This window comes from Lontra canadensis, unplaced genomic scaffold, assembly GCF_010015895.1.
Source record: "Lontra canadensis isolate GAN:19392208 unplaced genomic scaffold, GSC_riverotter_1.0 scaffold1, whole genome shotgun sequence".
NCBI lineage: Eukaryota > Metazoa > Chordata > Mammalia > Carnivora > Mustelidae > Lontra > Lontra canadensis.
Window position 1 is genome coordinate 56,126,225 of NW_022630995.1, and position 14,371 is coordinate 56,140,595.

General features: G+C 43.2%; 1 protein-coding gene across 5 annotated transcripts in view; it reads right to left on the reverse strand.

Moving 5' to 3' along the window:
- Positions 1-14,371, reverse strand: part of CC2D2A (coiled-coil and C2 domain containing 2A) — a 135,657-nt gene that overhangs the window by 54,904 nt on the left and 66,382 nt on the right. For all 5 annotated transcript variants that reach the window (XM_032854736.1, XM_032854718.1, XM_032854725.1 and 2 more), the window contains one exon: positions 11,775-11,952. In XM_032854736.1, coding sequence (XP_032710627.1) covers positions 11,775-11,952 — 178 coding nt within the window. The remainder of the gene's footprint in view (positions 1-11,774; positions 11,953-14,371) is intronic.

Genomic DNA, 14,371 nt, shown 5'->3' on the forward strand with positions numbered 1-14,371 from the left:
CATTATCGCAGTAATTGCTTCATAATGTCAAATATCAGTAAGTTTTAAATTTTCTTCAGAGTCTCAAAAAATTACTATAAAGCTTTGAATCAGGATCAAAATATATTCTCCACAGTGTGAATGATTGATAATTCCCTCAAGCCTCTATTGATTTGTACGTGACACCCCTCCCTTTTCATAAGTTTTAAATTTTTAAATTTCTCTGTATTTTTATTGGTTTAGAGCTCTAATGGGAAAAGGAGTGCCATTTACTGCTTGCCCCAAACTCCCATAAGGAGACTCTGGATTTATAATCTCACAGAAATTAAAGAACATAAGCAGATTATTATTTTTTTGCACAGAAGCTCTTGGTTGACCGTGTTAAATTATCACGAGCATGAAGTTTCAGCCTGAGAAAATGGTATGTTTTCGTTCCTTTTTAAAGTTTTTTATTTTTTGCCAACATTTTAATTGAGACATTCATTTGCATGCAGCCCAGTACGGGCTTTTGGTCTGGTATTTTGTTCAGTCTTTCACACATTCCTATGAAGGATGGTTTGTGGTGAAGATTAAGCCAGATAACAGACCCAACAATTCTGGATGATGGATTTGAGGCTCCAAAAGGAAAAACTCCTCCAGCCATTCACTTGGTAATTCAAAAAGCTGCAATTTGAATCTACAACTGTTTCACTTCAAAACTCATACACTTTTTTGCTATGACTTCCTTATGGGCCGGGACAATCTGAATTAACAATTAAGAGTTCTTTTAGAGTCATAGCTATGATCCAGAAAATGTAATTCATTTAGACAAACTGGTGGGAAATAATGATTGAAAGAGTATTTAGAATCTGAATGAAAAAAAAAAAAACCTACAAAAAATGTAAGTACTATAAAACAGTGTCTAGGGGCGTCTGGGTGACTCAGTTGGTTAAGGGTCTGACTCTTGATCTTAGGGTTATGGGTTCACACTCCATGTTGGGCTCCACAATGGGCATGGAGCCTACTTTAAAAACAAACAAAAAAACAAGCAAAAAAAAAAAAAAAAGCAATGTCTATAATCAAAACTTAAAGGATCACCTCAGCATATGCAATCATCAAAAGACTGCTGAGCTATTCCTGTCTCAGACTTCTTGGTTGCTCAGAACTTTTAAGAGGGTTGCTGCCTCAGCAAGACAGGTGTGTCTCATTCACTCTAGTGCAGGGGCTTTAACTCACTGTAAAGTGCCTATGTGGACTGGGCACCAAGCGAGGCATTTGGGGAGTTGCCACCTGCCCACCAATACCCACAGATGTGCCACCATCATACCCTGTGTTTTCCCTGAAGAAACACTTATCCACTCTATCGAAATTTCTTGTTAATGCATTGTCTGTCTCACTGGACATGGTGATTCCTGAGGACAAGGTCTTGCTTGATTTCCCTTTGAAAGCCCAGTACCTGCCATCTGAGAATTAATGTATTTAGAAGGAGCATGCTAACTCTTAATAGAAGTAAGGCATTATTGTTGCTGTAATTATTGTTGTTGTTGTTGTTATTATGATGATGATGATGATGATGATGATGTAAACTCTACCCTTAATGTTGGGCTCCAACTCTTGACCCTGAGGTCAAGAGTTGCATTCTCCACTGACTGAACCAGTCAGGCACCCCTAGAAATAAGGCATTAAATGATAAATCCAAGGAATGGTTTTCTTCTCTGAACTGCTGCTATCCTGGGTGTAGTATGGCTCTCAGATTTTATTTTACTCCCTACTTGTCACTCCTCTCACAGCCTGAAGAGGGCAATGTGGGACAGAGCAGCCTTGTGTTCCAATAGCTCTGAATCCTGACACTGACACTTAGTAGCTGCTATGCAACCTTGGGCATGACATTCCCCGCTTTTTGCTTTCATTGTGAAATGAAGATGTTAAAGCTCTGCAGGAGGACAGTGGTGAAGCTTTGGGACCTCGGCGAGAAGTCTCTTTCCTTCCTTATGAGCTCAGTAAATGTTTATTCTTCTTCTTCTGAGCATACAATCGACAATAAGCACCTGCATTTTTATAGTACTCTGTGGTTTACAAAGCTCTTTCATAAACATAATTACACTTCCCAAATATCTTGTTAAATCTTGCTGGCCAACTGGTTTTAGTAAACTTTATGAAATAAGAATTTCTTTTATTTAAGTTAAACTTATAAGATCTGTCTTTTCAAGACACTAATTTTTTTCAAGGAAGACATTAAGTTGCTGAGGATTTATAGGAATTTTACAGCATATCCTATATTTGTAATGAAATCATCTATATTTCTGGGTCCCCAAAGGCAAGGAGGTGAAAAATGAACTACATTAAGGCTTAAATGCTTTTGAAAAAATCAGGAGCTAATGAAGTCCTGATATTACTTCAAGTCAAGGGAATAGAAAGCATACCAATAGTTAGAAAATACCATTTATGATGGCAAAGCAAGTTTCAGAAAGGGACATAAATGCAGTATTTAATATTTCATTAACCTGTGTCTCTGACCTTGCGACTCTCTTACCTTCTACTACTTCAGAATTCCAAAATGTTCCAACACTCAGTGCAGTTAAATAAGTGTGTGAAGTATGTTTAAAAATAAAAACAAATCCAAATATTTTTCATATAGCTTGCATCTCTTTCTATAACGTAAGAACCCAGTGTTCGCTTATTTAGCTGTATAAGATAAAGTTTCTATATTACATAGCACCAAAGGCTTTACAAAAACATCTCTCTTAGACTTTAATAATTCATCAAATGCTTTATTGTGGAAGGACCACAGGAGTTGGCTCTGAGCTTTTCTGTTTTTGTTTTATTCCCTGTGGGTGTGCCCTGTGCTGGTCATTCTGCTTAGTAATGACCCACAAAGCATGCTGTTATTGTAGAAAGGACATTTCTGGAGGACATCAGTGGAAAGGTCCTTGTTCCCAGTTTCTGGAAACACATTCCTGTCTAATGTCTAATGTCAGGAGAGGAACTAAATGCTCTTGGTGCTGAGTCTTTAGGACAGAGGCAATATGAACTCTAGGGGAGCAGAAGGTTTGCTAATTGAGACTACTGTCTCAGAAGACTGTTACCAACTTTTTAAATTTTTAAATTTTATTTTTTTAAAGATTTTTTATTTATTTGAGACAGAGAGAGAGAGTGTGTGTGAGCAAGTACAGGGGGAGGTGCAGAGGGAGAGAGAGAAGCAGACTCCCCGCTGAGCAGAGAGCCCATGAACTTTTTTTAATAAGGAAAAATGGATTCCATCTGACAAAGCCAGAAAAAAAAAAATCCAAAGTTTTCCCACACTTTTCACTCTCCTCTTTCAAGGTGGCAGCAGTTCCATTTAATGCTAGGGTGCTATGCTATTTCCAAAAAATCAGAAAATGGGCACCTTGGGCTTGGTGTTTGTAAACAGCTTTCTGTATAATTAAGTTTAACTTTTTTTTTTTCCCCAAGTCGGGGGTTGTCAACCTCAGCACTATCGACATTTTGGGTCGGATGATTCTTCATTGTGGTGAGCTGTTCTGTACGTTGCAGGCTGTTAAGCGACATCTCTGACCTCAGCCCATCAGAGGTGCCATTAGCTCCCCACTTGTTATAATCAAAATATTTCCCGACACTGTCACATGTCCCCTGGGGTGTAAAATTACCTCTGCCTGAGAAACACTGCTCTGAGCAAAACAAGTGCTTATGTGTATGTTTGAAGGTGGAAAGCTGAGGGAGAAACATGGTTTACATTCAACTGTTCAAAAATCTTTCTGTTGTGTAAAGCAAGGCAGCAATGAATTCAGAACAGCAATTAGATCCACTGCTACCAACTTGAGATGATTGTTAAAAAACTTTGTTATTGGGGCGCCTGGGTGGCTCATTCAGTTAAGAGTCCTATTGTTGATTTTCGCTCAGGTCACGATCTCAGGGTCGTGAGATCAAGTCCCATGTTGGGCTCCACGCTGATGGAGCCTGCTTGCAATGCTCCCTCTTCCTCTGCCCCTCCCCTGCTCGTGCATGCATGCGTGTGTGTGTGTGTGTGTGTGTACTCTTTCTCCCTTTAAAATAAATAAATAAATCTTAAAAAATAATCATTAAACTTCGATTAACATACTATGCTATATTTGTTTCAGGTGGTGTCCAACACCGTGATCCTACAATTCTGTACATTATGCAATGCTCACTATGATAGGAGCAGTCATTATCTGTCACCACACAACCTTATTACAGTATTATTGACTAGGCTATGTCTTTCATCTCTGTGACTTGTTTATTTTATAACTGGAAGATTGTACCCCTAATGCCCTCTACCCATTTCTTTTAGCCTGCCATCCCCTCCCTTCTGGCAACCACCAGTTTGTTCTCTGTATTTAAGAGTTTGCTTCTGTTTCTGTTTTGTTTTGTTTGTATATTTGTCCAGCTTGGGATGGTTGATGCAATTACGATGGCTTCTCTTTGGAATCTAGTTTGCTTTAACTCAACCATCTGGGGCACATTTGCCTGCTAACAGTGATTAGAATTGTATAGATAAGATGAACCTTAGAAATAGAGGGACATTAAGACAGATAAAAACCAGTATTCCGCTGGGAAGCAGAATTTATATCACATGGTTTAAAATGATGGTTCTCTAATTTTAAAACCCAAGAGAACAAACCAGAACAGTCTCATGGCTTGTACTTGGTAGAGCTAGATTCAGATAAGCAGCTGCCCTCTCAGCTCAGCTGCTTGTGATGTTCACGGCTGTTAGTCACCTCATGGTCCCCATTTCCCTCAGGGTTGAATCCAAGTGTTATCCTAGTGTTATGCCCACAGACTTCCCTCCTTCACTGAAAAGGTAGAGGGCATCTGAGGGGGCCCCCATACAGCTATGTCCCTTACCCTCATCCTGTGTCCTCATGCCTGCCCCAAAGGAACTTCCCATCATGCCTTGACCCCAAACTCCCCAATGTCCTGTGGCCTCTGGTCCCTCTCCCCACCACTTTCCTTTTTATTTTCAGTCACCAATCTTTTCTGTCCTGGGGCTTTTCTCATGGTTTAACAGACATGCTCAATCAACACCCTAAAGGAAGCCACAGTTCCTGTCAAAACCCTTATCCAGGGGCACCTGGGTGGCTCAGTGGGTTAAGCCTCTGCCTTCAGCTCAGCTCATGATCTCAGGGTCCTGGGATTGAGCCCTGCACAGGGCTCCCTGCTCATCGGGGAGCCTGCTTCCCTCTCTCTCTGCCTGGCTCTCTGCCCACTTGTGATCTGTCAAATAAATAAATAAAATATTTTTAAAAAACCCCCCAAACCAAAACCCTGATCCATTTCCCTCCTTCCCTTTTCTGCTGAGCCTCTGGGAGAGGAGCCTTCCCTTGGCATCTTCCTTTTTTCTTCCCCTGCCCCACTGGACCTCAGTCACCAGGTCCTCCTGTAACATTTCCCCACTGCAGTCTAACTGCAGTGTGGAGACTACATCAGGCTCATCTTTCTGCAGCCCCTGCCCGCCACCCCCTGCACAATGTCTATCCGATAAGACACTCGTTGGATTGAAGGGACGAACTACCAGTGGATGCAGCACGATGAGGAGGATATGGGAGCAGGTTCTGGGGGCTGGGGGTTGGGGGCTGGGGGCTGGAGGCTGGCCCTGCCACCTTCTGGCTGTGTGATGTTAGGGCAGGTACTTAAGTTCCCTGAATTTCAGTATAACGGGCACCCTAACACAGCTACTGCGGGACTGCTGTGAAGGTGGAATGAGTTTATACACAAAACATGGTGCCTACAATATTGTAAATGCTCGGGGACTGTTACACTAGGTATTACTAAATAGCTACACAGCTCAATGGGCTCTGATGCCCGCCGTTGTTTTCTAAGACTTCTCCCAAAGCGATTAGCTCTGAAAGTGCAGCGATACATCAAATTTTAGACTTTGCTCTTCTTTACTGTTATACTCAATTGATGGGTGAAATGTGCGTGAAATTTAGAGTCAGACAGCCTTGGGGCTGAATTCTCCTCTGCCTCTTGACCTGCTCAGTGTTGTAAAGTTACTCAGTATCTCTGAAGCTCATCAGGAGAATAAGAGTATCTGCGGTTTTCTTTAGGATAACATCAGACGGTGTTTGTGAAGAACCTAGTGTTAGGGTTAGATAAGCGATAAGTGTTATTTCCTAGAGATCTTCTCCATTTTCATGTGCCCCTGTCCAGTGCAAGCCTGCATCTTCTCACCTGTAGATGACCTCACCTGGACCCCTGACCCATCCTCCCCTGGCAGCTGCTGTCCTTCCTCCCTGTTCTCAGCCACCTGGCTCCTCTGTTCTGCTCACTCACTGTAGGACCTCCTGGTATCTGCTCCCCTTGGCTCCCAGGGTCAGCTTTCAACAGTCTGACTCAGCATCATGCAATTGAGTAGATAGAGATGCTTGTGCAAAAACTATGTTTTGGACGAATGTCCACAAAGGACCAGCAGCAACCACGGAAGTGAGCTGGCCAAGGGCTAACAAAGACACTTCTCCAAACGGGACTGTTCCCCCCACTCCGATAGTGCAGTTCTGCAGATGAGCCAGAGGGATCAGGAGAGGACATAGGAAGGAACTCGAGTAACTGACAATTAGGTTCAAAGGAACAATTCCCTATCTCAGTCCACATGCCAGGAACATGAAAGCTCAACAGCATTTACTCATAGGAAAAATAATAATGCTACAAAATGTAATTGCCACCCCCCCCCCCCCCGCAGCAGTACAATGAGATCATTGTCAGTTTGGGGGGGTCAGGAAGACAAATGACTGATACAGATGTGAATGATAAGGAAATAAAGGTAGGCATCACAAAACTCTCTTCTTTCCCTCCCTCCTTCCCTTCCTTTTTTAGGGAGAGGGAGAGAGAATCCTAAGCAGGCTCCATGCCCAGTGCAGAACCTGACATGGAGCTCAATCCCATGACCTTGAGATCATGACCTGAGCTGAAATCAGGAGTCAGACACTTAACCAACTGAGCCACCCAGGCGCCTCCAACTATTTTATTTCTAAATCAAACTTCATTCTTGTGAAAGGCCAAGCATTTTTTTTTGGAAAGACCTCATAAATGGAGATTTTTAGGACCTTTCTGGAGGGACTCTGGGCCTGTTCCTACTCCCCTGTCCCAAGAGAAGTCCAGCCTCATTCTCTCCTTGGGACCAGGCATGGTTCAACTCCTTTGTACGTTCACAGGTCCAGCCTTTGTGAAGTGCTGTCCATCCCTTCTTTCAAGGTCCCAGTGTTGTTCCAATTAATTCCTTCTGCTTGCTTCCTGTGCTGGGCCCCATCCCATTCCATCCCATCCCCTCACTGCTGGCTTTTTGTGCCAGCTCTGGCCTCATCTCTGCTTCAGGACCACCTGCACATTCCTTTCTCAAGCCTGGGTTCAGCTTTAGGGTTTAAAACATGCAAGGAATCAAACCCTGCAATTAACATTGTTCCCATCAAGGCTCCTTGACATCCTCACAAAGCCAAGTACTGTTTCTCTGGAGCTCTCCCCTCTCCCAGCAGGATTTAAAGCTCCCCAAGGCAGCGCCATGGGGACCACCGCCCCCACTCCCGGCCTGGGGCTTCCAGTTCTCCCCTGAACTTCTGGCTCAGGATTAGACACTCAGTTGGTGCTTAAGCAGCAAAGAGGCATAGCACGTTTGTTGGGTCGCCAACTGATACATTACTGTTTTGAGAATCTCGGAAATTCTAAGTACACTGGGCTCTAAAGTTAGGGATTTTATAACCCTGGTATAAACAGTTGCTTTTAAGGCGATTTTTCTCACCGTCTTAAAGCTGCCAGTAATTCTTGAACCTCTCTAATCCCACACTTGCAATTATGTGGAAAATTCCCAAATGGCGTAGTCCTATTCCTAGAAAGTTGAAATACAATAGCCCTTAAATTAATTTCATCTGTAACTACTCCTCAATCATAAAAATTATGCCATTGAGCCATTATGATATGTGATTGGATCCCTTATCAAATCTCTATAGATAGCTTAAGAACGTAGCCAAGGCTCTTTTAATATTTAAAAGATTACATGGTTCAGCTCTTAGGGCCAAGCTAATTGCCTGTGAATACATTCTTGGTATTCGAGGAGAAAAGTTTGTTTAGTTAAAAGTTTTATTTCATCATATTTTGGAGAATTACTTTTTTCATATTACTTAAAAAAATTGTTTTGATTGCAATATCCAAGCAAGCTAATATCCAAGATAGCAAACAGGAGAAAGGTTAGGAGACTGCCCTTCTATTTCAGAATATATGTGAAGTAAAATATTGGTGATCATGGAAGGCGGAGGATGTTTTTCCTTCTATGGAAAAATCAGAAAATGTAGGACTGCCCAGCAGAGAAGCTCTCACAGGCTTCTGGGGAGTCTGAGCTCTCAGAGGCACCTGCCTGGAGGTGGAGGGAGCTTCTCTCCTGTCTTCTGTGCTCTCCTCAGTGGGGTGTCCCCTACCGGGGCTCCCTCTCCTCCTACTGGCTATGTTGTCCCACATGGTTGTCTGCTGCTCTCCTTTGCCTCATTCCACTCTTCTATCTGCTTCTTCCCCTCAAGTCTTGGTCTCCTCATGTCAGCTTTTCCTCGTCAGGGAGGAATGGAGGGATGAGTCAAGGACAGATCTTAACGAGGGGGCAAACTCCAAATAACTGAACACTTAACCATTCTGTGGACCTAGTATGGGAGGGACTCACATGGGGACCTCCAGCAATCCCTTGTTATTCAGGGAAGGTGACAGCAGAGCATCAAGCTGGCTTCTGGGGTCTGTGTTTATGTACTTTCTCCATCAAGTTTTATTCTTTTTTTTTTTTTAAGATTTTTTATTTAATTACTTGAGAGTGAGAGATAGTGAGAGAGAGCACACAGGAGTGGGGAGGCGAGGGAAAAGTAGACTCCCCACTGAGCAAGGAGCCTGTTGCAGGCTCCATCCCAGGACCCAGGATCACGACCTGAGCCGAAGATGCTTAACCGATTGAGCCACCCAGGTACCCCTTCATCAAGGTTTATTCTTAATTTAGACAGTTTTCCACACGCAGTAAATCTTTCTTTAAACTGTCACTAAAGCCACAGAAGTTCAGGGAAATGGCAGGAGGGATCATGTAGAAAGTGGCAACAATGTGGGGCTTTGGAACCAGTGGGGTGCAACCCTTATCCATTCAGATTCTAAACCACCCAAAGCCCCTGGTCATCCAAACAGAAGGGCACAGCCTCCCCCCACTCCCCCAGCTCCTCGCTCATGGAATCCCTGGACAGAAAGGTCCCTTTTAATCAGGTCTTAGTGGTACAGAAAATAACAGATTTTTAAAATCTCAGCATATCTGAAATGGGATTGTCTTTGGATCCACAGTGCATGGTAGCTCAGTGATCCAAATAATGGTACGTCTCACAGGGAGTGGTGATGAGATGCAACCCAGTCCCTACAATCCCAGAGCCCCCCAGCATGGCTTTGCTAAGGGGACAGAGGAAGAGGAGCCCTCAGCGTGGTGCAGGCAGTCAGCAGGGTCCCAGAAGAGGTGGGTGGGAGAGGGGGCATGAACCTGACACCCGAGAGCGTGGACGGCTCCAGCTCACCTCCCAGTGCGGGGTGGCACGTGACTCTGGGTGACTCCGCTGCCTCGCCTTTAGACAGCATCACCCCAGTTTCACCTTGGTATCCACACAGCGTTGTAAACCAAGGGGGGAGCAAGTAGAAGCTTACAGAGATTATTTTCCCACAGATGATCTCCAGAAAGGGAATTTTCAGGCTTTAGGAAAGCTCAGTTTTCCACCAAACCTCCAAATCCGATCCCCTTTCAAATACCATGTGTTATGTCAACAAAATGTCCTTGCCTTCTCCTCCCGCCCACAGTGAACTTTCAAGGTAGCAGCAAAATAAGTTTTATTTTTTTCCAAATTCCAGTATCCATAGGCACTTTCTTAAATATTAGGGTTTTAAATCAAGAGTCTGGACACTTAACTGACTGCGCCACTCAGGTGCCCCTCCTCGACCAGTTTTAATAGGCTTTTAATTACTGAGATCCAGGTAATGGTTGATGTTCAAAATGTCAGAGAATATTCACAACCAAGTGCTAACCAATCAGAAGAGATGTCAGCCATACATGAGAACAAGTTCCTGGAGGCATTAGCCTTGTTCACACACCCTTTAGCTAGCCCATTGTGGGAAGGTCCAGGGGATCTTGGAAGTGGGCCAGAGTGGCATTTCGGGAATCCAGTACAGAAGTATTTAATTATTTTAACTTATTTATCTTATTTTTAAAAAAGATTTTATTTATTTATTTGAGAGAGAGAAAGAGCATAAGCAGGTAGAGGGGCAGAAGGAGAGGGACAAGCAGACTCCCTGTCAAGCAGGGATCCCAATGTGGGCCTCGATCCCAGGGCCCTGGGATCATGACCTGAGCCAAAGGCAGACGCTCAACCAACTGAGCCACCCACGTACCCCTAAATATTTTAATAATGATATAGCTGTAACGTTACCTGCAGATAATGTCGATTACAACCAATAGGTAGTGGCTGCCTCGAGTACAGTGTTGAGAAGGATTCTGAAGTTCTATGTGGGAAGACACGATAAATAGTTATCTTGCGAGGGTGGTGGATGGGATTGAGAAATCTGTGCACAAATGGTGGATGTGGACTACAAGGGTGGTAGATGACAAAGGCATGTGTGCCAGATATTTACAACCCTAGTCAAAAGGCCTATTACTATCATATAAGAGAATTCTGTTAGCATCCTAAGAGAGGATTCAAACAGCAAGCTTGGACACTGCTGTGGATTAAATAGTGTCCTCCAAAAATTGCTGTCTACCTGGAACCACAGAATGTGACCTTATTCTTTTTTTTTTTTTTTTAAATAAGCTCTTTATAGAAGTAATTAGTTAAACATTGAGATGAGCTTACACTGGATGATGGTTGACTCTAAGTCCAGTGAGAATGTCTTTGTAAGAGACAAAAAGGGACACACAGAAACAGAGAGATGACCAAATGAAGTTGGAGGAGATTGGAGTGACACTATAAGCCAAGGGATGCCAAGGGCCACCAGAAGCAGAAGAGGCCAAGAAGGATTCTCTGCTAGTGCTTTTGGGGGGAGCACAGCCCCTCTAGATTTCATACCTCAGGGCCTCCAGAGCTATATAAGAATAACTATCTGTTGTTTTAGCCAGTTGAACAGCGTAATTGGTGCAGCCCCAGGAAACTTAAACAGGAACGAATAGATACATTGCTAATGGTGGGATTTAGATCAGTGGTGATACTTATTTTGGGGAGGTCCTGTAATCTGTAGCCACGCCATCATAGCCACCTGTGATTATGGTGGTATTGATTTCTGGGTCTATCATGCTAGGATCCAGGTAGACAGCGATAGTGAACTACTGAAAAAGCCAGGGACTCCTACCTCTCATTCCCTTTTCCCAACTCGAGGCACGCCCTGGAGCATCATGGCCAGCATTTTCAGAGGGTGAGGAGGAAACAGATCCCCTTCTGCCAAGACGATAAGGACAGATGTGCCCAGGAGGAGGCTGACCTTCTATTCACCTTGAAAATCTACCATCCACCAGCGTCGCCAATGGATGATTTAAAACCATCTTATACCTGGAGCACTGGGGTGGCTCAGTCAGTTGAACGTCTGACTCTTGGTTTTGGCTCAGGTCATGATCTCAGGGTAGTAAGATCGAGCCCCACGTTGGGCTCCCTGCTCAGCGGGAAGTCTGCTTCCCCTCTCTGTCTTCCTCTGCCCCTCCCCACTGCTTGTGAACTCTTTTTCTCTCTTTTTGGCTAAAATAAACAAGTCTTAAAACCATCTCGTACCTGTGATCACCAAAAAATGCTTGGGATAATGACTATAATTGAAATGCATACCTGCAATGTTAAACTCTCTGGCCAGTTGAATATTTGCAAATTGAAAATCTGTCCAAAGTGAACTCGGAAGTCTGCCCCGAGTGGCCGACTGTCGGTCCTGGATACTTCCTTGTCATTGAAGATCACCTTTATATATATCGAGCGCCTCTTGACATCCTCCCTTCGCAAGACCTCCACCCTGCAAAGTGAGACCGATCACAGATGGGGTTAGTAGTTTACTAGGGAAAATTGGAGCGTCTGACAAATGGGCACTGCACAGAACAAGATACACTGGAGATGACTCGGCCAGTCACTGGAGCTCTCATTCTGCCAAGACAGCCACGGGTCTCAAGGAACTTCATAGAACAAATTGCAATGTGGACTAAGAAATGTGCGCTCCAGAGTCCACCAGGGACTGAAGAACTGCAGTCCAAGCATCACTCACTCTGTTACGGGGTGCTTGTTTTCAAAGAAGCCTTATGTTTGCTCCCCAAAGCTTTAAGTATTTTTTAAATTTAATTTTATTTTTTCAGTGTTCCAAGATTCACTGTTTATGTACCACACCCAGTGCTCCATGCAATACGTGCCCTCCTTAATACCCACCACCTGGCTCACCCAACCGCCTAGCCCCTCCCCTCCAAAACCCTCAGTTTGTTTCTCAGAATCTGCGGTCTCTCCTGGTTCGTCTCCCCCTCTGATCATAGTCTTGTAAGTACAGTGAATCCAATTCATAAGGGACAGTAGTGATGTATATTTGGGGGGGGATTTTTAATGCTAAAAATGTAATAGCATATTGTAACAGGTCAAATCCACTTTTCCAAGATTCCAGTTTTTTTTTGGTTTTTGTCAATACTTTCCAACGATGAGTATTCACTGGACATGGGGCTTCAGAGCGGTTTCTTTCTTTCTTTTTTTTTTTTTAAGGCCACTTGGATTCCAAAAAAAGGTATCCTGGCCAGTGTATCATTCTTTTAGCCAGGAAGTTAAAAAAAACTGAAACCCCAAGAGTAGCTTTTAATTTTATCGTGTATATTTTCAGAGATACCCACCCAGACTGACAGTCATTGGTTAAGTCAACAGCAACTCAAGTTCGGTAAGAACAGGGAACGTTTAGAAAAATGAAAATCCAAAGCACACTCTGTGTGAAGTCTTTTTTTCTAGATTGCAGTGAGATAGGGGCGCCTGGGTAGCTCAGCTGCTTAAGTGTCTGACTTCAGCTCAGGTCAGGATCCCTGTGTCCTGGGATCAAGCCCCGCATTGGGCTTCTGGCTCAGCTGGGAATCTGCTTCTCCCTCTGACCTACCCCCTGCTCAATCTCTTTCTCTTTTTCTCTCAAATAAATAAATAAATAAATAAACTCTAAAAAAATAAAAAAAATAAATTTCAGTGAGATATACACAACATAACACAATTTTACCTATTTTTAAGTGGACTATTCAGTGGCATTAAATACATTCACAATGTTATGCATCCATCCCACTAACCTTCTCAGGAACGTTTTCAGCATCCCAAATACAAATTTTGTACCCATTAAATTTGGTGGTAGTTTTAACTCTGTAATTTAGGCCCATCCCAGATATAGAATTCCTCCAATGACTTCAACATTTTTTTTCTATAAAGGAGTTTAACACCAAATTTCAAGAATAATTCAAGACACCTGAAGACTTAAGAGTTATTTTATGGTTTCTTCCCAGTAACCTGCTACAAACAGAACTAAGACCCCCCACCCCCTGCCCCGCATGGTCCCCCTTAAGGGATGGCCTGATGAAAAGTGTCAATCATGATCACAGGTTTTGGGTAACCTAGGTGATAATCCCAAATCCCAGTGAGAACCAGGAAATTCAAGACTGAAGTATATATTCTCAGTCAAAATGAGACTCATGACAAAAGACTGCCAAAACTAGCCCAAATTTTCCCTTTAAAAAAACATGTAATCAGGGGTAACTGGGTGGCTCAGATGCCTAAGGGTCTGACTTCAGGTCAGGTCATGATCTCCAGGTCCTGGGATCGAGCCCCGCACTGGGCTCCTGGCTCAGCTGGGAGTCTGCTTCTCCCTCTCCCTCTGACTGCTGCTTCCCCTGCTTGTGCTCTCCTTGTCTGTCTCTCTCTCAAATGAATAAATAAAATCTTTTAAAAAAAGAAAACAAAAGACATGTAATGAAAAAAAGAAAACCCCACTGTGTAATCACATATTTTGGATGTTCATGTTTTTTTAAAATATGGCATGCTATTTGTGGCTTGAAAATAGCTAATTCAGTGCTGGGGAATAGTTTATATATATGTAGTATCTGAATGCTGTGAAGTTGGGAGAACAGATACAGAAAGCCACAATTAAAAAATATATTATTGGTATATTCACAGAAGTTTGAAACTAAGGAGGCTGTAGGAAGTCTTACATGGACATTCTAATGAATCCCCACATCCTAATTATCTCTGAGGGTGACCGAATTTATTATATGTATAGATGTATGTGTATAAGGTGAAGCTTCTGACTGTTTCTCTCTTAGGCATCATATGAATGACTAGAAATGTATTTCTTTTTTTCCTGAGAGCGAGACAGAAAGAGCGAGAGAGCACAAGTGGGGTGGGAGGGGCAGAAGTAGAGATAGAATCTTAAG